Genomic DNA, 27,491 nt, shown 5'->3' on the forward strand with positions numbered 1-27,491 from the left:
CCACTCCATGTTCTCCCCAAACTTATGCTGTTAAGTGTGGTAGACTGAGTAGGGGCCCTCCGAAGATGTCAACATCCTAATCCCTGGAACTTGTGAATATGTTATGTTATGTGGCAAAGATGGAATTAATATTGCTAGTCAGCTGACAAAAATAGGGAGATTATCCTGGATTACCCAGGTGGGCCCAATGTACTCACAGGTTGCTTAGAAAAATAGCAGAGAGAGGCAGAAGGGAGGGTCAAAATGGTTTGAAGTGAGGAGGATTGAACTCACCATTACTGACTTTGACAATGAGGAGGTTATGAGCCAAAGAAGTAGACAGCTTCTAAAAGCCAGAAAAGGCAAGGAAAGGGATTTTCTCCAATATTTAGTCCAGTGAGATTTATGGCTCCAAACTGTAAAATAATAAGTTTGTGTTGTGTTAAGCCATTACGTTTATGGTTATTTGGTATATAGCAGCAATAGAAAACTAACACAGTGAGCTTCAAATTTTGCCTAGTTTCTTGTTCTCTCATGGTTATATTTGGCTCATTCATTTTTAACAAAGGCACACTCAACTGATGAAGGCAAGCTTGGAATCCTACTCTCTTATTAAAATACCTAATTCCTACATTTATCCATTATTCTTGTTCTAACCCATTATTGATGTTAATGTGTGGTTAACATTTTCTTTTAAAAAAATTAAAATGCCTTTTTAATGGTCTCCAGTTATAACAAACATATAAAAGGGTTTTGGAGAATCAATAAAACATTTATTTTATGTAATTTTTAAAGGTTGTATAGCCAGAGCACTAGATTCAAATGAAGGTCTGCTATTTACTAGCAGTGGTTTGGGAAAACTGACCTCTGTGAGCCTCCCTTTCACCATCTATAAAATGGGAATAAAAATGAGAGGATCTATACAATAGCTTGAGGAAAAGATTTAATTATATAATCTATGTAAAGTCCTTGGCATGACGCCTAGTATGTAATTAAGTGCATCACATAATGGTGTTCGCTAATATTATTGTTACATTATCTTTCTGATTTCAAAAACTTCTCTAACAAAAAGCAGTTTCCAGAACATTTGCTGTCTGCAACCTGCATAGTTAGTAATCTACACTTCCTTTCAATCTTAATTTCTAAAGAAGTAGCAGTGAACCCTTCTGAATTTAGCACCTCCCTTAGCAATACTTAACCCTGAATGAACAATTCGTTTAATTATTAAATATTTTTTCACTAAAGTAATTGTTAAAAAAAATTAGAGAAAAAAAATTAGAGGGATAAGACAATGGTCTTGAGCCCCTGAGGGGGACAGGGTGAATTATTTGCTAGGCTCCTAACTGAGTCCTCTCCCCAAACACCCCTGTATTGGGCCTTCGCCAACCGGCGAAGTATTTCGCTTGTCCAGGCGGTGCCAGGTGAGCCCCTGAGCAGCTGAGAGGCCGGGCTGGAACTGGCCGCGTCTGGCGCTCAGCGGCAGCCGCGGCTGCAGGTTGTTAAGCTTCGCCCTTGGAGCCCGTGCGCCCTCGTGGCCTCCAGCCGATGCGCGTCCGGGGCCCGTAGGCAACGGGACACGCTTAACCCGATCTGTCCAACTTCTGGGCCATTCCCGCGGCTCTGACGCCCTCCTGATCTCCGCCCCCCCCCCCCCCCCCCCCACACACACACACACACACCGCGCCAGGGCCCGGACTCGCTTCTCCGGGGCTCCGGAAGGGAAGGAGGCGTGTCCGGAGCAGGCGGGCGGGAGCAATATAAAAGTGCTGGCGGCGCGCTGGCTGGGGTTTCATTCGCCGCCTTGCGCCGGGACCGGGAGCGCCGCGGGAAGCACGGGCCGTGGAGAGGGCGCTGCGCTCGGGCTACCCAATGCGTGGACTATCTGCAGCCGCTGCTCGTGCAATATGCTGGAGCTCCAGAACAGCTAAACGGAGTCGCCACACCGCTGCCTGGGCTGGATCACAGCGCTGCCTTTCCTTATGAAGAAGACACAAGTGAGTAGGGCGCACCCGGGAGCTCGCCGGCTCTCCAAGAAAATCGCGCCCGGAGGCCGGCGTGTCCCGGCACTAGCTGCCTGGGCGTACCGGGCTGTGCCCGCTGGACCCGCCAAGGAGGTGCGGGGGAGGCGGGCGTGGCGTGCGAGCCCGAGCCGCCCGGGCCGGGTGAGCCCGAGAGAGGAGGAGTGGGAGTGATGAGAGGGAGCCGGTGCCAAGTTCGCAGCCTCAACCGCTAAGTTTGGAGCTGTCAGTACGAACCGCAGTTCCTGTAAGGAGGAAGGATCTGCTCTTGCTCTTTGGTCGGAGAGTTTTAAGTTATCACGGAAAGGCATGTCTTTGCACGGGAGACATTTTCCCTCGGATTCCGGGAGATTACAAAACAGCTCCCCGTACGCCACACTCGCTCGCTCGCCCTCGCACCCAGATTTCTGTGCAGCCCCCAAGTGGGCTCGGGGCTCATGGGGATGCGGGTGCCACCGCGGGAGCGAAGCCGACCTCGAGTTCCTTAGCAGCGCTCCGCGGGGCAAAGAACCTGCCTGGCCCACCGCGGAAACTTGGTTCCCCGCAGCATTTGCGGGGTTTGCAGCTATGGGGGAGCTCTCCAGAGAGCTCTAGATGAGGTGATACCTCCACATTGCGCCCACCTTCTTTCATTAGAATAGAAAGTTTTTTTTTTTTTTTTTTTTTTTTAGATGGGCACCTCTAATGATAGTTATTGAGGGAATTCTCAGTGCTGCTAAATTGTGATTATACACTTAAACACTGGGTACAACACCGCCCGGGGGTACAATTAGATCCCGTACCCCGCCCCCCCCCAACCCCGTTGAAGCAGATATGTGGCTTGTCATTTAGAAAGGACCCCCACGGTGCTCCTATCCACAGTTCTTTTCACCACTGCAGTTCTTACTTACCGCTTCTCACTTCTCCCCTTTGGAATTGTGTGTGTCTGTCCCAGGTTGAGTAAGGCTGCCCTTTCACCCCCCAGAGGTTCTATCTGAGATTGCAATTCCTGAAATGTGTCGAAGGAGTAGAAGTGTTGGGGGAAAAGGGAAATCGTCAGTTAAAAATGAAGGCATAAGTGTGGGGGGAATGCTGTATTAAAGGATGCGCTTCGTGTCATATTTTAAATAGATGTCTAGGCTTGGGGGAGTTACACATTCAAAAGGAATTGGGAAGAATCAAGGTCATTGCGCCCGTGTGGAAAAGAGCAAGGGGAAGGGGCACTGCCTGGCAGAAAGGTTTGTAAGGTTTCTAGGGCAGAGGCCTAGGAGGAGAGGAAGGGAGTGCAGTTCCCTTCTTGCAAGCAGGTTGGTTTATAGGCAGAGCATTGAAAGCCACACCTGGGGTCTCCACAGTGTGCTGCTGAAATGCAAGTGTTAAAGGCTGGCGAGGAAAGAGAGGTTACAATGTAATTACTTGATGTGTACAAGTTTTCTGCTTTGCAGGAATAATATGCACGAGCATAGAACCCATTCCCTGTTATAGTCGCATCTGCTCACATGAATGGTAGTGGTGAGATCTGGGTGGAGAAATCTCTATCTACCAGTTCAGAAAAAGAGCCTAAACTTCCTATTTAAACAAGAGCACTGGAGACAGATCAGGTTAATGACCAACACTCCAAAGGAGGGCGACATACTATCATGTCACTTTGAGTGTCAGTAGGATTGATGATCCTTGCACCCTTGCTTTGCGAAACACATGTGAGCTCTGTAATCTTCTTTCTCACTCTGATTAAATGGCTGTGTAAATCTGATTACATGGAATAATTCCATTGAAAACTAGAAAGAGGTCAATCTAGCCTGAAACGCCATGGTGTTGGTGACCATTGCTGCCGACCAGGGTCATTTGAGATAGCTAAATATTTTAGAAATGTGACCCGCTCAGACCAAGTTAAAGTGCAAGCCCTTTGGGGGAACTTGCTGATGTTAAAGGACTTGCAGGCATAGGAAGGCAGTGCCCTTGTTGAATGAAGGCATTCATTGCCTGGGATCTAATGACCTTCAAGGTTTCCTTTAAGGATACTTCTAGCAATTCTTGCCACTGAAAAGGGGGACACTAGAAACAGTATGAAATCAATAACATCATCTGTGGAAATGAGGGGGAGAGGGATTAGCTCCTCGTTAATATCACTAAATTTTCTAATCCAAAAGGTACAAGAAATTTTCTGTGCAACTCTGTATGGATGGAGAATAGCGTGAGGAAATCAAATATTAAGAAGTAAGATGAATTGCCAGCAAGGGATATCTACTAAATCAATAGTTTCAATGGTCATTTATGCAGATAGCCTCAGTAAGAGAGTTCTATTTTAAGGCAAACAGTTTTTTTCTCTCTTAGTATATATTACCCAAGATATAAAATTAGAACTTAATAAAAGTAATAATAATAGTAAACTTTAATTGCAATTACATAGCTCTCCAAGAATCACAGGTCCACCAGATGTTCTGGCCTTTCAGTTAAGCTAAATAAGTGTGAAAATTCCATCAAGAAACAATTGGGGTTCAATAAATGATTCTTTTATTTATTTAACATTTTAATGGACTTTAGCATTAAGAAAATAATTACATGGACAATAGCTATGAGGAGCAATTATAACAAATTTAACCACAAGTCTACAGAAATGAATGCATTTTTCAGATTTCTGATTGCATTTTATTTATATTGTACGGTTTTGCAGTTTGAAGGAAATTATGGTTTAGGTTCAGAAAGAACATCTATTTCAATCAATAGTCATTTATTTTAATGTAACACTCTGTATATTAAATAACAATTGGACAATATATTTTGCAAGACCATTTTAAAAAGTGCTATCAACTTAATGGGCCTGATGCCCGATTTATTGATGTACTCACATTTTAGTTTTGAGATGGTTTGTGAGAGTTTTCGTTACTGCTGTCAGTTTTAAAAATATTAAGAAAAAAATCCATCTTGCTAACAATGTAAAAAAGGCCATTTGAGGCATACATTAGTTCTCAGAGAAGCAAATAGACTGCTTTTTAGCTTTTGTTGTTCCAAGAAAACATCCCTCTTTTGTCTGTATGAGGATGTCATTTGGGTGATAATGCAAGTTTGTAGAAAAAAATTATGAAAAGAGCATTTTCTCATCTTATCCTTAAAGTCACTCCATTTGGAATGTGTGCTTTGAATAATTCTATTTTGTGTAGCCTTTAATTGATACATTCTGCCAAGATTTTAAAATTCAAGTGCTAAGTCAATTACATTTAACATAAAACAAGGAAATAACCATATGGAAATCTGAAGGCCTGAGCCAAACCAATTAAAATTGCTAAATTTTATTTATGTCTAACTGCTGATTTGAACATAGCAAATTGTGAATCACATTTGTTCTTTAATGGTAGGTGACTGACATCTTCCCATTACCAGGGGGAAAAAATCCCTGCCCAAATGGCTAGTCTGAATATTGGAGGTTTTATGCACGGTCTGCACTCCACGTGCCCTTCCCACCCATGTCCAGGGAGCGCCTCAGATGTAGTGGACACACAATGTGTGTCATGTAGCTCTAGCTTTTGAAGACTTCGATTCTAATTCCTGGTTTACCACTGGTGAGACAAACGACCTTAGGCAAATGGTTAAACTTCTTGGGAATCCCATTTTGTAATCTGTATGATGGTTATAAAATAGCCATAAAGAGTTTTCTCACATGGTGGTTGTAAGGATTAACGGAGATTTTATATATATCTTTATCCCAGCACAGTGGCTTACTGTAGTTACAATCTGAATGTATTGTTCCTGAGAAGAGAATTGCCTGCTGGTTAACTTAACAACCAGAGAAAAACTGACTATTGCAGGTAAATGGTGCTTAACCAGCAAAACAGACAGACAAATCTGAATCTGTGGATTCAGTGCTGCCCATTCCGGGCTGATGTCTGTTTATAGACTGTAATGAACGCAGAGCAAACTAGGAATGTACGAAAACAAAGGCTATATGTGGCATCAAGGATGTTAAATCCTTTAAAAGTAAAAATGAATGAGAGAATTAGAATTGAAAATAGAAATAGAAAAAGGAAATATCACCGCCATCTCTGATTCACTTCCATATTTCCACACTCTTGCTTTCTGAGTTCCCCTTGTATGATGCTGAGGGTTTATTTTGTTTGAGACTGGAGACTAAGCTTCCTATCCCTGGTGTTCCTGCACTTGCTCTTCTGAGTGAGGCCATGCATTCATTTCCGCATGGTGTCCTTTTTGTCTTTCCCAGGCAACATGCAGTGACATTTTTATCCATTATGCAAGTTTGGGAGATTTTTGTTTTCCTTTTCTTGATTACCTTAATATTCCCTTTTGTAAATTAGGGTAAGGCATTTGGATGTAAATCAATCTTAGGAGTGATCTTTTATCTTTTTTTTCTAGTACATAAATCCAACAGCTGCAGGGGACTGCTTTTGGGTGTAAGTCACCTGTGTAGTCAGAACATTTATGAAACAAACTGAGGCAACACCAGGATGCTTTTGTAATGTATGCTGTTTTCAAGGTTAGTTTGTATAGACTGTCTCATAGAAACCATTGACTGTATCCTTACTGATTTTTAGATGCAGCAGAATGTGTTTTTCCTTTTTACTTGACTATGGGTACAGGAAGAACTGTTTACAGGGGCTGGGAGTTTGAGGGAATTGTTATTATCACATCTCTATCTCCTCTGTCCAGAAAAAAAAAAAAAGGAGGTAGTGGGGTGTGTTTTTCTTATAATTAGGCCTCATGGTTCTTTTTTTGAGATCTCAATGTGTGTCATCTAAAGGAAGACTGTTCTTTATGTTGCTTTCTTTGTCTTTGGCTACATTTCACTGTTTTCTTAGGCAGCCACAATGACTTGGATATTAGGGGATGGAGTTTTTTTATTAGGCTGGATATTAAGTTGTGTGACTTTGGAAAGAGATTTGAATCTCTTCCAACCTCAATTTCCTCAACTGTAAAACGAGAAAGTAGGACTAGGTGATTTCCAAGTGCCTTCCAGTTCTAAAATTTTGAAGGTACTAGTAAAATAGAGGCTGGAACCAGATGGCATTTAAGCACCCCTTGGTTCTGAGGTTTATGTAGCCATTGCTTTGGTGTGAATACAAATGATAACCATTGTTTTATGATTATGACCTGGCCAATGGGGAGAAAGAGATTTAAATTTAGACTGTTCTGCTTTTAGCCATTCCACCTGCTCCTTGGCATTTCTCTCTAACAAGAATGGTATTTACACTTTGCTATATTAGCAGTATCCATTGTTGAAGAAGATCGTTACCTTCTCTCTCCTGATCTTTAAATCCTCTAAGTAAGGAAGGATCCTAAGGCAAAGTCAGGCGACCAGCGGAGATAGGCTAACAAAGGTAATGAGTGCCTCCCTGGGCCTGCTTGTCTCTTCTGCTCCTGCGGGCTCCAGGGTCTGGGTGCATGCAGTGGGCATGGAGAGAATCTGATCATGTAGCAGAAAGGCATTGGTGGGGAGCATGGGGGAGTGGGTCCTGTGCTTGGCTCTTGCTCCAGCGCCAGCAGTCACTGAGGCTTAGGCAAGTCTTGGACAAGTCCTGGGCAAGTCACTGATCTTAGTAGTATCTCTGGCCCGCTCCCTAGCATGAACCCTCAGAAGCCAGGGAAGAGGAGGGGGTCTGCAGCCGGCACATAGGCTAGAAGAGGAAGGAGCAGGCCTGCTGCCTCAGGGAAAGACTTTTCTTGTGGACGGCACTTGGCTGCGGATTTTCGCAGGTTCAGTACCTTCTCGGGAACACCTCTCACCTACCTCCTTTCCTGAGCTTCTCTCTAGAACTGACAGCTGAGAGTTGGGGCAAGCCCAGTAACCAGCAGCTGGTTTTCCTTAGCAATCAGGAGCCATGATAGTCCTTTTCTCATAGTTGAACATCAGCTGGACCCCTCCGCCAGCCAAGAGAGCAGGAATTCTTCAGAAAATTGAGCAGTGGCAGTGAGAGTAATGCTGTTCTCCTCAAAGCACAGGCAGAGTCTAGAGAGCTGCCCACTGAAACCACATTCAGCATCGAGGCAGTGATCCGGACCCTTACAAAGGCAGCCGTAGCTCTCCTCCGGTTATCCGGGCGCAGGAATCTAGCACTTGACTCTGCAGGTGCAGCTGTTGCCTTGGTGCTTCGAGTGCTGTAGGTTAGAATGTGGGCATGAAGGGGGCAGCCAGGGTGCCTTTTCTGTGTTCTGGGTGCACAGAGAGTCACTCAAAATGGGCAGTTGCCCTTCAAAGAATGCCTTTGCTCTCTAGGTGACAATGCAAAAAGGCACAAAAGAGCAAGAGCAAACCCATCCTCAGCGTTCACTTGAAAAAGAAAGCCTCAGCCTCCTTCACCTTTCCAGAACCCCCCACCCCCCTCACACACACACACACCCAAACGCATAGTGTGGCAGGCTGCAGACCTGGGAGGACCCAGCACAGTATGGTGGGGGGCCTTGTTTACACATACTCTGTTGCCCTTTCAGGAGCAGAATTTCATCTTCTGAACAAAAGCACTGTGGGTGCTTAGAACTTTTGCCTCTTTTTCAACTTGACATAAAATCTCTGAGGCCAACAGTCTTTCCATTTAAGTGTATTTCACAACTGGCGTAGAATGTGGTCCTAAAGGGTGGTGAGTGTTTTGAGTAAGCCGGGTCACCTCTAAGAATTACCATGTAATGGGGGCTGTCTTTTGTGAGGGACCCCTTATGCCGAGGTTTCTGCTGTTTCCTGGGAGTTTGTTTCTCAAGGCCTTTCTAGACAACTGCCTCGTGAAAGCACACGGATTCCTCGATTCCCAAGCAGAGTGTTTCAGAGAAATGGGTTGTGTGATAAATTCCTTGCTCCTCTCCTGGCATGTGCTGTCCGTATGGATAGCTGTTCAGATTTACATTAACTGCTGAACTTGAGATGAAGAGGAGGGAGGAAGGGTAAAAGTGTTGCATATAAAGTGATTTCTAATGTCATCTAGAAAACCCAAGGATTGCAAAACAAACCTCAGCAGTCACACATCATTATTTATGGTTCTATGTAAACCTACAATTTAATGCTTCTGAAATAGTCAACACATTAGGGATTTTCATTTTTGATGACCAACTAAAACCTCTGTGATTGCTTTAGTTTGGATCTCTGGCAATTTAGAAAGTTGCTCTATTCAGCCAGGCCTACCCAGAGGTCTCTGATGTGTTCTGTTAAGCTGAGGACTGACTCTACCATGTAATTCTGCTTGTTAGAGAGGGTGCATGGCGTGTGCTTTCTGCCTCCAGGTGGTCCAAAACGGGCATTGAAATGCAGAGATAATAAAGGCATTTGTTAGAAAACATTCATGAAAAATGAGAGGTTATTAGCATGTTTTTAATATTGTATGACATTAATTTTATGTACAAAAGCACTACAAAATAGGGTTTATGTTATTCTTTCATTATTTTGCAACAAATTATAACATTAAAACAATATTCTTAACCCCTGCCCAGGAAAGTATTTTTAAAACTTTAGTACATGTTATTGTATTTTTTATAATGTGCTATGGCTATAGTACTCTATAACTTAATAATACTTAGAAAATAGTGGATTGCCTTTTTCTCCCCTTTTGAAACTTGAATCTTTTTTATTCTTAAACAATTTTAATAGACTTTTAAATTCAAAACTGATTTGACCGTTTATTGTTCCGCTTCTGTACAAATGTCGCACATAAATGATTAAGCATGAAGGAAAGGATTTACTGTAGTGTGTGTCAAAATTTTGACATTTAAATGTGTAGCCATTTTAAAGCATTTCCATCATTGTTTTATAAAATCAAATCTCCCTGCTAATAAGATCAACCAGAGTGGCACTCAGTAGAAAAGAGTTCTAAGATTAATTAATTGGGAGAACTTTTCTTCTGGGAGGTAGGTCTGATTTTTTTTTAAATCCCATTTCACAGATGAGGAAACTCAGATAAGGTCCTTCCCCTGCCAACTCCATGTGTTTATTGCCAAGAATAACACCCAACGAGAATTAGCTGGCACAGCACAGTGCGTTAGTGTGGCTTGTTCAGTGCCACAGAGATACAGATTCTGTTTACAGGAACATGGAATCAAAAGCAAATGCAAGTCAGATATTAGAAACAGCTGCCAGTGATAGAATTTGGACCAAAAAATATTTCATAATTCCAATTGCCTAGCAGAGTGGCTCATATCAGATACTCCTCGTGTTGTGGAAGGAGTAAATGCCTGATTCAGGTTGTTAGGTGCTGATATACTTTTTTGAGGCTTTTTTCTTTTCTTTTCTTTTTTTAAACAAGGCAAATGTTTAAAAATGTTTAAATTGATTTTAGAGAGAGGAAGAGATGGGGGAGAGAGAAAGAGAAAGAGAAAGAGAAACATCATCAATTGGCTACCCCCAGTAGGTGCCCTGACTGGAGTTCCAACCCACAACCTGGGTATGTGCCCTAGCTGGGAATTGAACCCTCCACCTTTTGATGTATGGGCCGACAATCCAACCAACTGAGCCACACCAGCCAGGGCAAAACAAGGTACATTTTTAACTACTGTGCTGGCTCTACTGTATACACAAATGTGTTTGGTTGATGATTATAAAGCCTACTTTGTTCACCATATATAGCATTATTTTCCATGAATATGCAATATCATTTACTAAGCAAAACTGGAGGCCATATGAGAAAACAGAAAACACTGGGTTGAATTATAGATCAAATGTAGTATTGGTTCTGCCATGGACTAGCTATGTGACCTTCAGTAGGTATTTTTCTCTGACCTTTACTTTCCCAATCTTTAAAATGGGTGCAGAAATAACCACCTATTAGTAGTATTGATTTAGTGAGATAGACTATCTAAAGGTACAGTGACTTGCAGTTAGCACATAATCATTTCCTTTTCTGCTAAAATAGTGAATCATGAAATATTATAGCAAGTCCAAATGCTGTAAGAAATACATTCATTGTTAGCCATCTCTGCTTTTGCATGAATAAATAAAATAATCCTTAGAGATTAATAGCATAACTTCCTTATGTTATCTGCCTTCTTAAACACTCATAAGTACTCTTAGCAAATTAAACAAAATTTTCCTTCAATTTTATCTCCTTTACCTCCCCCCCCCTTCCTGTGAAAGGAAAGTTATACAAACCAATCCAAAAGACAAGCAGCTTAAAAAGAGAAAGCAGCTTATTGAATAAGGAAATAATAAGAGTAGTTGCTAAGTTAATATATACTTGTTGATTACACACCACGATGAGGTACAAACTGCACAGGTACATCTCATTTGATTCTAGCCCCCAAAAAGTTATGAAGTAAATACTATTGTTGATATCAATTTTTTAAATAAATAAGGAACCTAAAGTTCAGAGAGTTTAAGAAAACGTGCCCAAAATTAAAAGAAGAATAAAATGCAAGTAAGCGGAAAAGCTTGGATGTGAAGCCAAGGCTATTGAATTGTAAAGACTCGATTCACTTCCAGGGGTGGGCAAACTTTTTGACTCGAGGGCCACAATGGGTTCTTAAACTGGACCGGAGGGCCGGAACAAAAGCATGGATGGAGTGTTTGTGTGAACTAATATAAATTCAAAGTAAAGGAGCGGAGGGGAGAGCAAGAGAACCGGATAGAACAGCCGGATCCGGCCCGCGGGCCGTAGTTTGCCCACGGCTGACTCAGTCTCCTCAGCTGTCAAATGGGTGCCTCATCTGACTGCTGTGAGGGGGACCCTCATAAACTGTAAAAGGGCCATTTTACTTTATGGAATTAAGAATTACTGTCTAAACCTTGGTGTCTTTAAAATAAAATTGTACTTTTGTCTGCAGAGGGCAGGTTTTAAAATATTTTAAAATGGTGTTTCAAAATACACTTTAAGAAAAAAAGATGCTTCAGGGAATCACTTTACTCAATCGGTCCTGACGCTATTTTCATGCTGTTTTCAAAAGCAACTCTAAGTGGCTGTGAGCATATTAGAAAACTATTTAATAATGACATCTTTATGCTTCTGCCTGTTTTTCAAAACTACCAGCCACTGTCATTCATTTTCTGCTTTGACACTACGATTTTTTTAAACAAATGACTACGGGAACACCCTTGTCAGCAGCATCGCTATGGGACTTATTCATCAGTTTAGTGGAAACAAAAGTGTTAGCTGAAAGGTCCTGGCATCATCCGAACACAGATGATGGAGACAGCACGGCAGAGGTATGATGGACCGAGCAGCCCGCAGCTGGACAGCCTGCTGTGGTTGGCTCAGCACGAGATCTCTGAGCCTCAGTTTCCACAGCTACAAAACATGGACAGCAAGAGTACACTTCTCAAAGATGGTCATGAAGATTCAATGAAATAATCCACAGAAAAGCCCTCCGTCCAGCACTTGCACATAGGAAATACTAAATAAACGCTTACTGTTATCTTCAGCCTTCAGCAAATGGTACGCTTACCAGGGTGGTGACTCCTTTCCTAAAGAAAGTGCCTTTACAAGTCTCCACTGTCTGAATGGAAGGGAAAGCTGGAGCCATTTATCCAAATAACTCGGGCTTTAAATTCACTGTAGTCCTGAATAATTTGATTGTTTTCATTCCCTATTATATTAAAACCAGAAAAAGAGCTAAATGTGTATAATTATATTTCAAGATAGTTTACCTAGAGCGAAGTTACTTCTTTCTATCATGCTCCAAGGTCACCGAGCGAATCCACACAGAGGAGCTGGCTTCCGAGCCAGGCGGCCGGCAACCAGAGCCTGCATTCCTGAACTCTGTGCTGTCCCAAGAATTGGGGGGCGGGGGGCGGGGGCGAACATGAGTCCTTCCCATGAATTGGTGAGTGATTTCCTACTTTTCCCTATCCAGGAGGAGAAGTCATTTTTCGCATTAACGGAAATATAGCCTCTTGTCAAGGGAGAATGGAAAGAGCATGGCTTTTGTGTCAAAAGTACCTAAGTTTTACCTCTGGCTCTTGACTCCAGCTTGCCAAGAGATCGTATGCAAATTACTTAACTTTCTTCACCTTTTCTTAACTGAATTTCCTCTTCTGTAAGATGTACTAATAATACTTTGCACCTTTCCTCCTCCCACTTTCCTCCCTACTCCTTTCATCCCTCCCTCTTATTCTGGTCCCCTTCCTTCTTTACCTTTTTAACCTAGAAATAATATGTTATATACCTGCCTTGTGACTGTCCCTCACAGATTTTTACTATTATAAGAAAGTATTTTCCAGACCTAATCCATGTTTTCAACTATACCGTAAATTATGTTTGCGCAAAGTGTTTGACCCATTGATCACACAGACACTTGAAGGAGCATGGACTTTGGAGTCAGACCGAATGCGGCCTAAGTCCCAGCTCTATTATTCACCAAGACCGTGCGCATGCTATTTACTTTCTTTCTCTAGGCCCCAGTGCCCTCATATGTCTAATGGGGCAATAGTACATAGAAGAATACAAAGATTAAATGAGATAATATATGGACATTGACCCAGAACTGATGTTCAGTAAGTGGTGTCTCTAATCTTTAGGGACTGGATTATGCCAGCAGGCAGATCAGACTGTCTACTCTGTCTGTTTGCTACTTTTGTGTGATGGCTGTCGTAATTAAAAATCTGCGGCCATTGAAAAGCCCGGAGAGATTAGGGCTGATCATGGGAAATGAGATTGTGTAACTGTGAACTGAGATTAGTGAAGGGTCTGGATCTCAGTCTGCATGGATCTTTGGAACTAAGGATGCTAACACACACCTTGGCTGCCTCTCAAGTTGTAAGAGGCAAAGAGGTGATTGATAGAGCAGTTCTCTACAGACCAGGAGGTTCCATTCATAGGCCTAGGGTCATATTATCCTTCTAAGCCTTGAGTGATGAAAAAATCTAAACTTTCTAAATTCATGAAAGCTTTGTGTTTATTAATGTCTTCCAAAAGGAGCTCAAAGTATTTTATGTATAGTATGTATTAATAACTTTGCAGACTCAGATCTAGAGTCACCTCTTTTGGTTGACTCTAAGTCACTTAATTCTGCTAACATTCTGATTTTCTCATTTGTAAGATGCGGTTTATAATGGTGTTTAACTCCTTAGGTGTTTGTGAGGATTAAATGAGCCAATACATGAGAAGGGCTAGTACCATGGCAGATACCCCAAAAACCTCAGTAAATATTAGCTGCTGTAAGTAAAATTCAATTTTACATTTACAGTCCCTTTCTTGGGGGGAGGAGAGAGAGGGGGGCAGTATGTGTTGAATTTAGTAAGTGTGTATGAACAACAGTTTGGGATTGTTTTCATTACGAATTCAGGGTTTATTTTCTTACGGGTGATTGTGTTTAGAGTTTAAGGGATTGATTGTCCAGGTTAATCTTTGAGTAAGTTTTGTATCCATCAAGACAGACTCGAGTTCCTTTTATCAGGCCATTACTTCAGGTAAACACACATTCCATTCTCTGACAGAACATTAAACTGTTATATTCCTTTTGATGGAGTGCTGACTTGTCCAAGCATTTGTGACAGAAAACAGCTTCTGTTTTCTGACAATGTACAACTTAAAGGCTTTTTCTAGAGGTTTCTTGACTGAATCTTTGACTGTCGCTACCTCAACAATCAAGCTACCAACCCAGAAATGTGGAAATGTGTGAGTTTAGAGTAAGATCTCAGACAAAAACTTGAATCAAGACTATAAAATCAAGAATTGAAAAATCTCTTTAAATCAGAAAAAGGAAAAAGTTCAGTTCATTCTTTTAAGGACTAAAGTAGAATGAGACAGAGTCATTGGCCTGAATTATTTTTAAAAATTGCTTAGAAGAGCTGGATTACAAAGGGGCCTAATTTTGCATCTTTCCCTGAAAATTCGTGTCCTGGCATTTGAGAGGTAATACAGGAAAGTCAAGAATGTGCTGACAACACAGATCCAGCCGTGTGGTGTTGGTGTATGTTTTAGTCCCTCCCAGGGTATTCATTTCATCCAACAAAACAAGTGGTGAATTCTGTAATTTTAAAGATTCTCTCACACATACAATCTAGAGTCATGCTGGAAGTCTGACCATGCATCTACCTTGGTTCAAATCCTCCAATGACGCTGCATTACCTGAAGGGTGAAGTCCAAACCCTCAACAATTAAACAGGTTCTCTGTGATTTGGCTGGTGCTTATCTCTGCCACTCCCCGGATGGTAAATTTCATTCCCGTGTCACCTACCTGTGAACAGTGGTACAGCTGCGTACTCACCACCACTTAGTCTCAGAGGCCCTGACAACCTCTCCCGTTGTCTAGGTGAGATGGTTCCTCCTCACAGAAACCCTTCCTAATGTCTGTTTGCCCTTCTTCCCTGCCCCATCCCCACTGTGTTTAGTGATCTTACCCTGTGCTCCTGTAGCATTAAGAAAAAGTGTGTGCTTAAAGCATACAGTAATCATCATTTTACTTATCTGTCTACCTGCCTAAATTGCCCCATGTGGGTACCCCTAGCTAGTGGCACAGCACCGAAATCTTGGTAAAGATTTTCTGAACCAAACTATGAGTTAATGAATCATGCCAGGTGTATGTGTGACTGAATCATTTACTGTCAGCATTCTGAATGTGTATCAGCATTCTACTCATGGATTTGGGTATTTAGCAACTTTGTGCTTACTGACCTCGTTGACACGTGGTTGATAGTGAGGCGGTGACTTGTAAGGTAGGAGGAACATTAGAACTGCTGGTAGGCACTGATGACAATAGGAAGCAAACCTAACTGTGCATGCAACACTGCTCTACACAAACACACATTCTTCACATATAATTCTGCTCAGAGGAAGAAGTAATAAATGGGCCACTTGGGTTGTAGAAGAGAGGGGAGACCAGGATTTAAAAAAGATGAAGCTGGGGCAAGTTGCTTGGCATCTTTGAGGAAATAACACAGTGGTTGAATGGCAAATACCAGCTGGTGCTTGCTAATTTCAGATGTTTAAAGAGTTGATGAGCCAGAAAAGATTTTAAGACATAGTGCTGTTGATGATGAAGAAGGAAATGTTGATTTTGATGCTCATTCGGTGTGTGAGGTTCCGAGCTAAGTGTGTGGGTTACACATTTTATCTCCACTAATTCTCTCCACCTGTGAGGGTGGTAGTGTGATTATTCCATTTTATAGAAGGGGAAGTTGGGCTTAGAGAGGTTGAGCAAGTTGCACAGTATCTCACAACCAGACATCATTAAAACTGATCTCTGTGCTCCTCCTAATCCCTTGCTTGGTGCTGCTGTCATTTTCCCTTTTTTGCCTAGATAAGTTATTTTTGATAGATAATAATAAGACTGATACCTACAGTAAATGGAATCTTCTTCCCAAATTACCACCCCCCTTCAAAATGCTTCCTTTCATATATTTTTCCACAGTTTGTGCTGGTTAATAGTTAGCCAGTGCAATAGACAAGGACAGTATGTTGTGTAGTTTTGCATACTGTTGTGTATTATCTCTGTCTAGAAAGTCATGAAAGACAGAAAAGTGACAATATGAGAATTTTTAGATGGTTCCATCTGAATGGTATTTATGGATATAAAACAGATGTGGTTAAGCAATTCCAACAAAATAATGTTTTAGTATTTAAGATCAAAGATATATTTAAATGTGGAGGAAGAAGTTGGAGGATTAACAAGAAATGATGTTTTCAAATTTCACTTGTGGTTAGAAGGCACCCATTTAATCTGTGATCAGAAGTTACCAAGGCAATCACAGTACTGCCTTAAAACACAGTGCTCTATACAGTGATTTTATGTCCTTCATAGATTAATTTGCAGGATACTCTTTGGATGCCAAGTTTTCAAAGTTCTGACATTTGAAAAAAGATACACAAACCTGTACCATGGCCTATTTTCATTTTTTCTTTATTTTTATTTGTGTGTGTGTGTGTTTTTAAACTTAACCCTAATGAGGTTTGTTTTGTTTTGTTTTAAATATATTTTTATTGATTTCAGAGAGGAAGGAGAGAGAGAGAGAGGAGAGAGAGAGAGATATCAATGATGAGAGTGAAACATTGATCGACTGCCTCCTGCATGTCCCCCACTGGGGACTGAGCCCACAACCCTGGCATGTGCCCTTGACCGGAATCGAGCCCAGGAACCTTTAGTCCATAGGCCGACGCTCTATCCAATGAGCCAAACCGACTAGGGCTATTTGTATGTTTTTGTTAATCAGGTACTCTTGGTTTTGGGTGTAGAACTGAAAGGTTAATATTCCTGGCACCCATACAGCTTTTGAAGTTTTAAATACTATCCTATCCCAGAGAGCAAAGTCTCCCTCCTGCCTCAGTTTACAAATAGAAGCTCCAAAGAGTACCATAAAAGAGAAGAGGAGCTAACATAACAGAATTAAGCAATGAAGTAGATGTGCAAAATGGTTTGTGCAGATTTGGCTAAATCTTACAGCAGCTGCAACATATCTTTTAAATTTCATTGAGCTGGATCCACAGCTCCCAGGGTCCTCTCTCCATTTCCTGGGAAGTAAGTCCCCATTCTCTTCCATGTGGTGAGAGACTCTCTTTGCTTTCCAAGCAGTCCTCCTGTTTACTGTTTACATTTATGCTTCCATCTCCGTTTGATTCCTCAGCAAAGCAGCTGCTTTGAGGAGCCCACAGGATTGTGATGGTTATTTCCTACTCAACCCTCTTTTCTGGCCAAAGAGCAAAGTTTCTTTTTTTTTCCCAACATGATTGAAAGGACTTGAGGGTTTAAAGTATATTCGTCATATTCTTCTTTTGATTTTTACACTAGGGAGCTCAGTGGATAATCTTTCTGAGTCTTCTTCAAGGACGAATTTCAGAACATAAAATTGTTTACATTTACTTTGAAGGTTGTTAATTTGGAACTTTTTTTTAAATAATAAAATGTGTGATGCCAGTACTCACATCCTGGTAGATTATAAAAAGCCTTCTCCTTTTGCTTCTGTTATATATCTTCTTTTCTCCACTGAATTTGGAGTCTCCTCCTACATACTGGAATTGTGGAGAATGGTAAGCATAACTGCCTGGATATCACGGTGGAAAAGCAGAATAAAAGAAAACAAGTCATGTAAGAGGAGAGCAGAAATCCTATGCCCATATTACTCTGAAGAAAAGGTAGCTGATTCTATTCTTTTTTTTATTTTAATTTTATTCTTTAGTCAAACTAGGAATGGGTGTGGATGACATAAAGGATTCAGTTCTCTGAGATTTTTTTGGTTTTTTTGTTTTTTGTTTTTGCCTGCTGTAGTAAAGATGACAGATAGAGGACAGTTAGCCAATGCTTTGGGAAGAGATAAGATTAGCATTTGAGAGCTCAACCAGTGTTACCACTTCTGAACATGTTAGCTTTCAAATGAAATCATATTCCTTGTGTATTTCCAGTGCTGAATCACTGTGATTAATTTTTTTATGAATGGCTGTTTAAGAAATTTTGAGGGATTACACCTCATTGGGGAAACAGGGAGAAATTTATAGTTGCATTTTATACTGAACTAGAGGCCCAGTGCACGAAACTTGTGCACTTGGGGTGCGGGGGCCTCCTCAGGCTGGCCTGCGCCCCCTCGCAGTCTGGGAGCCCTCTTGGGATGTCCAACAGATGGTGCTGCCACGGAGGCGGGAGAGGCTTCCGCCACCGCCGCTGCGCTCGCCAGCCGTTAGCCTGGCTTCTGGCTGAGCAGCACTCCCCCTGTGGGAGCGCACTGACCACCAGGGGGCAGCTCCTGTATTGAGTGGGATTGGGCCTAAACAAGCTCTCCGACATACCCCAAGGGACCCCGGATTGCAAGAGGGCACAGGCCAGACCGAGGGACCCCATCGGTGCACCATCGCCAGGCCGGGGAGGGATGCAGGAGGTTGGCCAGCCGGGGAAGGACCGCTGGAGGGCTCCAAGGCATGTCCGGCTCATCTCACTCAGTCCCGATCAGCCAGACCCCAGCAGCAAGCTAACCTACAGGTCGGAGTGTCTGCCCCCTGGTGGTCAGTGCATGTCATAGCAAGTGGTTGAGCGGCCTTAGCATATCATTAGCATATTATGCTTTGATTGGTTGAATGGACAGCTGGACACTTAGCATATTAGGCTTTTATTATATAGGATTCTAAGTAAACTACAGAATTGTAGACTTTTCACAGACTTTCATTGAACTTACTGTAGGAAAGTACCTACATTTAAAAAAAATATGTCCTTGCTGCCTTGGCCAGTGTGGCTCAGTTGCTTGGTTGGGCATCATCCTGTGCATGGAAAGGTTGCCAGTTTGATTCCAGGTTGGGGCACGCCTGGGTTGTAGGTTCAATCACCGGCAGGGGGCATGCAGGAGGCAGCCGACGTCTGCTCTCACATCAGTGTTTCTCTTCCTCTCTCTTCTTATCTCTCTAAAAAAATGCAGATAAATAAATAAATAAATAAATAAATAAATAAATAAATAAATAAATAAAACTATGCCCTTGTTGGGTCAACTAAGGAAAGTGACTCCATATTATACTTACCTTTAGAAAGGGAGCTCTGGGGATTTTAAAGGCAGTTCAGCATTTTGGTTTATTGTCACAGTTTCTTGCCACATCTACTAGGAAAGGCATTTTCCACTGGTTGTTTACTTACTGAAAATTGTTTATTGATCTGTTTACTACCAGAAAGCACTGCCTAGAGGCTAGAGATACAATAGTGAGCAAAACAATTACATTGTTCCTGCTCCTCATGGAGTTTACAGTCTATCCCTGGTTTTATATCCTAATTTTTCATTTTTCATGGAGCTAAAGAAGTATTTAAAGGTACAAAGACACACAAAATAAAGGTACAAAGAAAATGGTTAAAAGTTCAAAGTGAGACCCATTTAGCCAATGTCATGTTTTGGGTAATTAAAAGAATATTGTGACGTTACATTAGAATTTTGCAGTAGTTTTTAAATTAAATCTTTATTGTTGAAAGTATTACAATGATACTTTCTCCTTTCTTCCCCGCCACCCCCCCGGCACCCATTGACCCCAAAATGTCTCCTTTTTCTCCCCATTGACCCTTTCTAGCCCACCCCCTGCCCCTTTCCCAGAACAAAACTCTTACGTTTATCCTTCACTCACTCATTTAAAAAATATATTTGAGAGACTTCACTGTGCTCAGCACTGTTTTATGAACGAAACAGAAACTGAAAGAATCTGCCTTATGGTGCTCAAACTCAAGTGCAGGAGATGGATAATAAGCAAAACTATGGGTGATGTCGCAATGCCATTGTGTGAATATGGACACTATGTGCTGAGGATTGAATCCTGCATTATCTAGACTTGTCTGTGCCCCATTTCACATACTGAGTATATTCGCTTTTTAAACAATTTGGATCTTGCTACCATTGGGGTCTGCACTACATAAAAGAGATTTTGATCAGAGGAGCACTTTTGCGGGTACTTTAGAAGCAGTTTGCAATTCATGCAATCCACAGAAGTGAAGGAGCATGTATATGAGTAGGGGTCAGTCTAAGGCGCTAGAGCTAAGAAGGAAGAACAAGACTAACAGAATCCTCACCCTCACACCATTTACATTCTTGTCAGAGGGACAAGCCATAAACGAATAAACTCATTGGGGTATGAAGATAATTTCTGATGAAAATTTTATTGCAGTTGAAATAAAACAGTGATATGAAAGTTGAAGCTGCCAGTACTTAGGTTACCTGGGAAGGCTTATCTGAGAAGGTGATATTTGAACTGAATCCTGAATGAAAAGAAGGACTTGCCTCTTGCAGAGCCCAAGAAGGGAAAAGCTTACAGCACCGAGTGCAAAGGGCTTAAAGCAGTAATACATTTTAAGTGTTTGAGGAACAGAAAGGAGGCCAATGTGGCTGGAGTATGGTGGGGGGAGAGGGCCTGGTAAGGTATGAGCATGGAGGTGGGCAAGTCTACGTTACTTACCACCTTGTAGGCCTGGTCAGGAGTTCATACTTGATTGTAATGTAATGGAAAGGCATTCAGAGATTTTAAGCAGACAGTGGTGTTTTATATTTCCAGAAGACCACACTATTGTAAGTAAAAGTATACAAGCAAAGAAGGCTATTTAGAAGGTGCTTTCAGTCTTCCAGGCAGGAGTTGACAGAAGGGAATGTTTCAGGATACATTTTATTGCTAGAACTGAGAGGACTTGACAGACTGCATGTAGAAACAGAGTAGTGGAGAGAATCGAGGATGGCACCCTGATTTTTGGCTTGAACCACCATGCTTCCAGTCTGGAAATGACATTCCTGGGGATGATTGTTCTAGATATGGTTGAAAAAGACATCAGTGATGATAACTGTAGTGGACATCTATGAAGATGTGCTATTTTCAGGTACTATACTAAGTGCTTTAACACACATAACTCCATTTAATCCTCAACAAGGTTGTGAGGTGGGTTCTGTATTATGCACGTGTTACAGGTGGGCTAACTAAAGCACAGGACAATAAAATAATTTTGCAAAGACCACAAGGCTAGTCAGTGGCAGAAGAGAGATTAAAAAATTGGCAGCCTAATTCTAGAATTACTGCCGTCCAGCCCCCCACTCTCTACTGTTCTTTTTTTCCATGCATGGGTTAAACACACTGTTTTCTAAAACTGTCTTGGATTCCTGCTGAAGCTAAAGTTGACTTTTGAAACTCTGCAGTTTAGGTTAACATTCACCCATTGCCCAAACAATTGGGCCTCCCTTTTGCACCAGGTGGAGAGGAGCCTGCCTGCTTTGGGGGAGTTGATCCAATCCAAGCGCAGGGGGCAGTTTCACAACCTCTTTTTATCACTTTCCTGTGCTGATCTTTAATCTATGGGGAGGCAGAGCATAAGTTGGATTGGGACATTCACTGTTAGTATAGCTTTAATTCTGAAGTCAACATTGAAAGCATTAGTAAGAATGATAAAATAGTAACTGTAGCATTAACAAGTCATGTCATGATCCGCATTGTGCCATTCCTGTTGTGGGTGCTTTACATAACTGTCTTATTTAATCTTTCAAAAAGTCAAAGAAATGTGATCATCCCAAGAAAACTGAGCTCAGGAGAGTTTCCATAATCTGTTTAGGTAACAGCATGCAAATTATGAAACCATGATTTGCATCTAGGTCTCACTTTTGCTGATGTTGTTCTATTCTAAACATCACCTCTTTCATAAGCAATGAACTTGCAATTTACTGTGCTTCAGGTGGCAGATAGATATCCAGAGGAACATATCCTAGGCGTATCAGAGGTAAATTGCTTTGTGGTGCTTCAAGTAGTAGAATTGCATTAACATTCTCATGGATTGCCAATCAAAAAGGGCTCTTCATAAAAAAATTTTATATGACTCTTATTTGAATTTTGAAATACGAATGGAAAATTCCCAAGGAACATCTAGACTAGCCTTTATGAGACATAAATGCTTAATAACTTGGGTTCTTTCCTCTTAGTATTGCTTAAGGTTTAGTTGCAGACAGTATAATCCACTCTGATTAGTCAAAAAGTGATGTATTGAAATGTATTTGATGGCTTATAAAACCACCAGCAGGCCTAGAAGAGTATGCTTCCAGAATACTGCAGCACCGAGAACCGAGTTAAGTCCACTGCTCTGTGTAGCTGCTACAGCCAGTGCAGGAAGCTGTCACTGCTGCAGATTGCATGATCTAGTTGCCTCAACACCACCCAAGCCAGCAAAATGCATGTCTAGCCTCCAACTTCTCATGTCAAGTATTTTCTTCCCATATCAAACCCTGGAGTGTGATGCCTGATGGGCAAAACCTAAACTCATCTGCAGCTATAGCTAAATGCAAAGGAGTCCAAGAAATACAGATTTCAGTTTTGCAACCACTACAGTCTAGATAGAAGGATATGCTAGGAGAGAGCTGGAATGGGAATTGAAAGAACCATCCACAGTATCCACCACACTCACTACATTTAACTTTTCTTTTTGAGATTACTCCAAATTGGGAGCATCTGCTATGCAGCCCTTGAACGTCAGTGCCACCTTGTATATATACTTTTGAGACCTTTTTGTTTGTTTTTCCTAATAATACAGCACCCATGAACAAGTACAGCCTAAACAGCCTGACTCAGACCTGAGAGAGTACCCAAGAATTGCATGAAGGGCTAGTTAAAAGTGCACATTCCTGAGATACACCTTCAGAAAATTGGATACCTCACTACACCCAGGAATCTGCATCCTAAGTAAATACCCTAATAATAGCACTTTGATCTAAACCTAACGTGGTCATCTTCCCTTGTTCCATGAAAGGGGGGACATTTCAACATTTTATTCAGTTCAACCAAAGGCAATTGGTGCATCCAGCATATATTGCGTAATTGGGAAGACTCATGCCGGGACCTTTGCAGATTGGGCTTGTCATCTGATGTGATAAAGAAAATGATCAAGATTGTGGGTGTTTTTGAACTCATGGCCTTTAGCCCCATTGTTTTTCATGCTGTTTAGAGGTAGTTAAAGCAGGATATAGAGATTTGATTTATTTTAATGTAGTCAGAAACCCAGGTGGGGAAAAACACCTTATTGGCAATTTCCTGAGCTGCTTCCTGACAGTGTTTTTTTTCTAATTTAAAGGCCCTATGAGACCAAACTTGTCAGACTCCCAGTTACTGATCTGACAAGACATCTGAACACATTTAATCTCAACTGTAGGGAAAATACATGAGAAGTTCGAGAGAGTTCAGGCATTCAGTCCAAATTCAACACATGGGATCAGATAGCAACTGGAGCTCTGCACTTATTTTTCAGCTCTCAGTTGTTGAGAGATGAAAAGACTCTACAGATTCTGAAGAATTGCAGGATTTTTTATTTTCCTGAGATTACAATTTCAGAAGTGAGTCACAGACTTGGAAGAGTGTGAATTACGGTTTATGTTTTTGTAGCTGTTTTTGGAAAGCTTATCATGGTGGTTCAATGTTAAGAGCAACTATTTGACATGACAGTGACAATGCCATCCAACAAGAACAGGTGCCATGGAGTGCTGAAAGTCAGTATGCGGATTCAAGAACTGTCATTAATTTTTTTTTTTTTTTTTTTTTTTTTTTTTTGCTATTTTCCTATACCTTGGCCAATGTTGGGGGTCTGTCTCTCTTATTTCTTTGAAAATACACTGAGTGGCCAGATTATCATGATCTCTGAACGCATAATAATCTGGCCACTCAGTGTATAACCTATATGATAAAAGGCTAATATGCAAATTGTCCCCTTGACCAGGAGTTCGACCAGCAGGCAGGCTGGCCAACCGCCCATGTCCCCTCCCCCTGGCCAGGCTGGCCGGACCCCACCCATGCATGAATTCATGCACCAGGCCTCCAATATATATATATATATATATATATATATATATATATATATATATACACACACACACACACACACACACACACACACACATACACACACACACACACACACACACACACACACACACACACACACACTGAGTGGCCAGATTCAGAGATCATAGTAATCTGGCCACTCAGTGTATATTCATATAGCGAAAATATTTGCAATGGATATGTTCATCATTGAGCTAGCATCCACCAGTTTTCTAGACTTGTTTGGTTTGTTGCATATCATCATCCTCATAAAATTGATTAGAATTAGTCCTCGACTAGCATCTCCCTAAAATCCATTGGGTTTATACTGTTTAAGGGGATTTTTTCCCCCTCTGATTTTATTTAACTGCTAAAGAACTATATGTTACCATTGTTTCTAATGGAATCTCTACTGCTGAGTAATGGAATCTCTACAAATTCTTATTCTATCACGTGTATCTCTATCAAAAATAATAGCAAAACTCGAACACCTAGCCAGCCGTGGGCAAACTACGGCCCACAGGCCGGATCCGGCCCGTTCGGCTGTTCTATCCGGCCCGCGGAGCCGAAAGAGCAGAGGGTTCTCTTGCTCTCCCCTCCGCTCCTTTACTTTGAATTTCTATTAGTTCACACAAACACTCCATCCATGCTTTTGTTCCGGCCCTCCGGTCCAGTTTAAGAACCCATTGTGGCCCTCGAGTCAAAAAGTTTGCCCACCCCTGGCAGGCCCTAGATTCTAGTCTGAGCTAGAAGTCATTCGCAGTGATGGTCATGCAATGGCAAAGCTTCTGAGCTCCCCTGGCTGTCATTAACCACAGAGGAGTGTTCCTCCTGAACGACCATGTAAGAAAGAGGAAGGCTTAGTTGATCTTTTTAGCCCCACTCTTTTAGAGCTGTCTTCCCTTCTACAGACTGAAGTTAACTTTCTAGCCCTTCCAGATATTACCCGCTGTCTTCCTCACTCTGTAGGCAAGCTGGTGTAGTATATCCTTGAAATTCCCCACACTCATTCATCCCTGTGGTCCATCCACTACATTCTGACTCACTACGGAAACTGCCTTCATCAAGGTCAACTCTACTAGGTACCCCTCAGCAACCATCAGGTTGCCATCTTGTAGTGCTTGCTTTATTGATCATTCTCTCTGTTTTGTACATTCTTTTCCATCGGCCACAGTGCCCCACATACAACCGATCTGTCTCTCATGTATTTGCTTCTCCCCTCTCATCTCCCACGCAGATAGTTCCTTTTCCTTATACCAGTACAGTGCTATTCTTCAGGGGTTTTGGTGATAACTTGCAGTTGCCAGCTGCCACCTCTCCTCCTAAATATCCTGGCTCAGTGAAAAGCACCACTTTTTTCTGTCACCCAAACTGGTACCTGGAAGTCATTTGAGACTCTTCTCTTTTAAACCCCCCTCACTTTCTGTAAGCCACCAAGTCCCTTCCATTCCTCTTTCATATCCTATTGAACTTGTCTCTCTCCATTCCCATAGCCACTCACATAGGTGGGGCTCCCCTCACTTCAACTCTGGATGACTCCAGCGACCTCCTAACTGGCCTCCTGTCCGCCAGGCTTGTTGCCTCCCCTAGGCTATCCTTTATTCTGACGTCTGATAAGCCTTTCAAAAATAAAACAGATTTTTAAAAAAATATATTTTTATTGACTTCAGAGAGGAATGGAGAGATGGAAACATCAGTGTTGAGAAAGAATCAGCTGCCTCCTGCACACCCCACACTGGGGATCAAGCCCGAAACCCGGCATGTGCCCTGACTGGGAATTAAACCATGACCTCCTGGTCCATCGGCTGATGCCCAACCACTGAGCCACGCAGGCCAGGCAATAAATCAGATTTTGATACTCCCCTGCTTAAAGTTCTTCAAGAGCTCCCAAGCAGTGCCTTTAAGATAGAAAAATAACTCAATTAGCAAAATTGGGAGGGCCTCTGCACATTTCCCTAGCCTCTTCTATTGTTGCTTATACCTTGAAACTTATTTTTCAATAGTATGGTAAACCTGAAGTTCTGTGAAAATGTACCTTCACTTCACTGGGCACCTGCTACTTCTCTGTCAGGGGTCTTCACCCAGTTGCCCTTGCTCTGTCTGGCTCCTTCCTACTTCCCTTTGAAGAGTGTGTCACCTCCTCCCAGGAGCTATCACTGAGCCCCTCCCTCAATTTCCACCCCCAGCCCCAAAAGTCAGGTTTACCTGTCCCTCCTGGGCCCTTCCCCCTCACAGGCTATGGCCCTGCTGTGGTCCCTAGTAGTTTGAACTTTCAGAGGCCAAAGTCCATACCTTGTATGTCTTTATCTTATGTACTTATCAGGTACTTAGACAAGTTTGTTGAATGAATAAGTAGCTCTTCTTAAATGTCTGAAAGCACTTGATTTTGTATTTATCAGCAGGAACAACTTAACACTTTATTTCTTGGGTTTCTCCCCTCCCTCTAGCTATGTGATTTTCTTTAAGCTACAGCAAAGTGTAACTTGATTTACTTGTTTACCCAGCCTAGTAGTAACTTGGCACTGCGGTTTCAATTAGAAACTGATTTAGATTAAGGGGCCCATGTGCCTTCCAAGGCATAGGAATTTTAAATAAAACTAGATAGTTCATTAAATGTAGATGAAATCAGCTTTCTGTCTGACTGGCTGAGCAGTTTTATTTCCAGTGCTGTGTAGGTCTTCCTTTAAACTCAGTTTGGGGATTTACTAGCAGAGGGGCATGAGCAAGTTACTCAGTCTCATTGAATCCTATTTTACTCACCAGCAAAATAGGATAATAACATCCACATGGTCGATGGGAGGTTATCCTAATATATAAAAACCCAGGGTCTGTAACGACCGACCAAAGGCTCAAACGAACACCGGAAGTCAGTCCTGCAGTCAGTGCTGGGTTGCTGTGGCGACCCAGCACTGACTGCCGAGGGGGCTTCGGATCAGGCCCAGAGAGAGGCATGAAGAGAGAGGCAGGGTCTGATCTGCAGCCTCTCTGGCAGCTGTTGATCAGCCGTTGCCTCTCTCTCTCTGGGCTTCACCAGCAGCCATGCCTCTGTTTCTCTCCAGGCCTCCGTGGGGGCTACTGATCACTCCTGCCTCTCTGATAAGGCCTGGAGATAGACCTGGAGACACTGACTGGCATAGAAACCAACCAATCAGAACCAAATCTGGGTGAACTGTGAAGAGCCAATGGCTGCCTAGGAGGCGGAGCTTTTGACACTGACTGGCATAGAAACTGACCAATCAGAACCAAATTGGCCGGCAGGGGAGGGTAATTGGGGGCGAGATCAAGCCTGCAGGGGAGGGCAGTTGGGGGCGAGATCAGGCCGGCAGGGGAGGGCAGTTAGGGGTGATCAGGCAGGCAGAGG

General features: G+C 42.2%; 1 protein-coding gene across 1 annotated transcript in view; it reads left to right on the top strand.

Annotated features, from left to right (window-relative positions):
• Positions 1 to 1,644: 1,644 nt before the first annotated feature.
• KITLG (KIT ligand) overlaps positions 1,645 to 27,491 on the top strand; it is a 96,872-nt gene continuing 71,025 nt past the window's right edge. Inside the window, exon 1 of the mRNA XM_080660646.1 lies at positions 1,645 to 1,973. Coding sequence (XP_080516772.1) covers positions 1,959 to 1,973 — 15 coding nt within the window. The 5' untranslated portion in view covers positions 1,645 to 1,958. The remainder of the gene's footprint in view (positions 1,974 to 27,491) is intronic.

Source organism: Plecotus auritus (assembly GCF_963455305.1).
Source record: "Plecotus auritus genome assembly, chromosome: 3".
Taxonomy (NCBI): Eukaryota; Metazoa; Chordata; class Mammalia; order Chiroptera; family Vespertilionidae; genus Plecotus; species Plecotus auritus.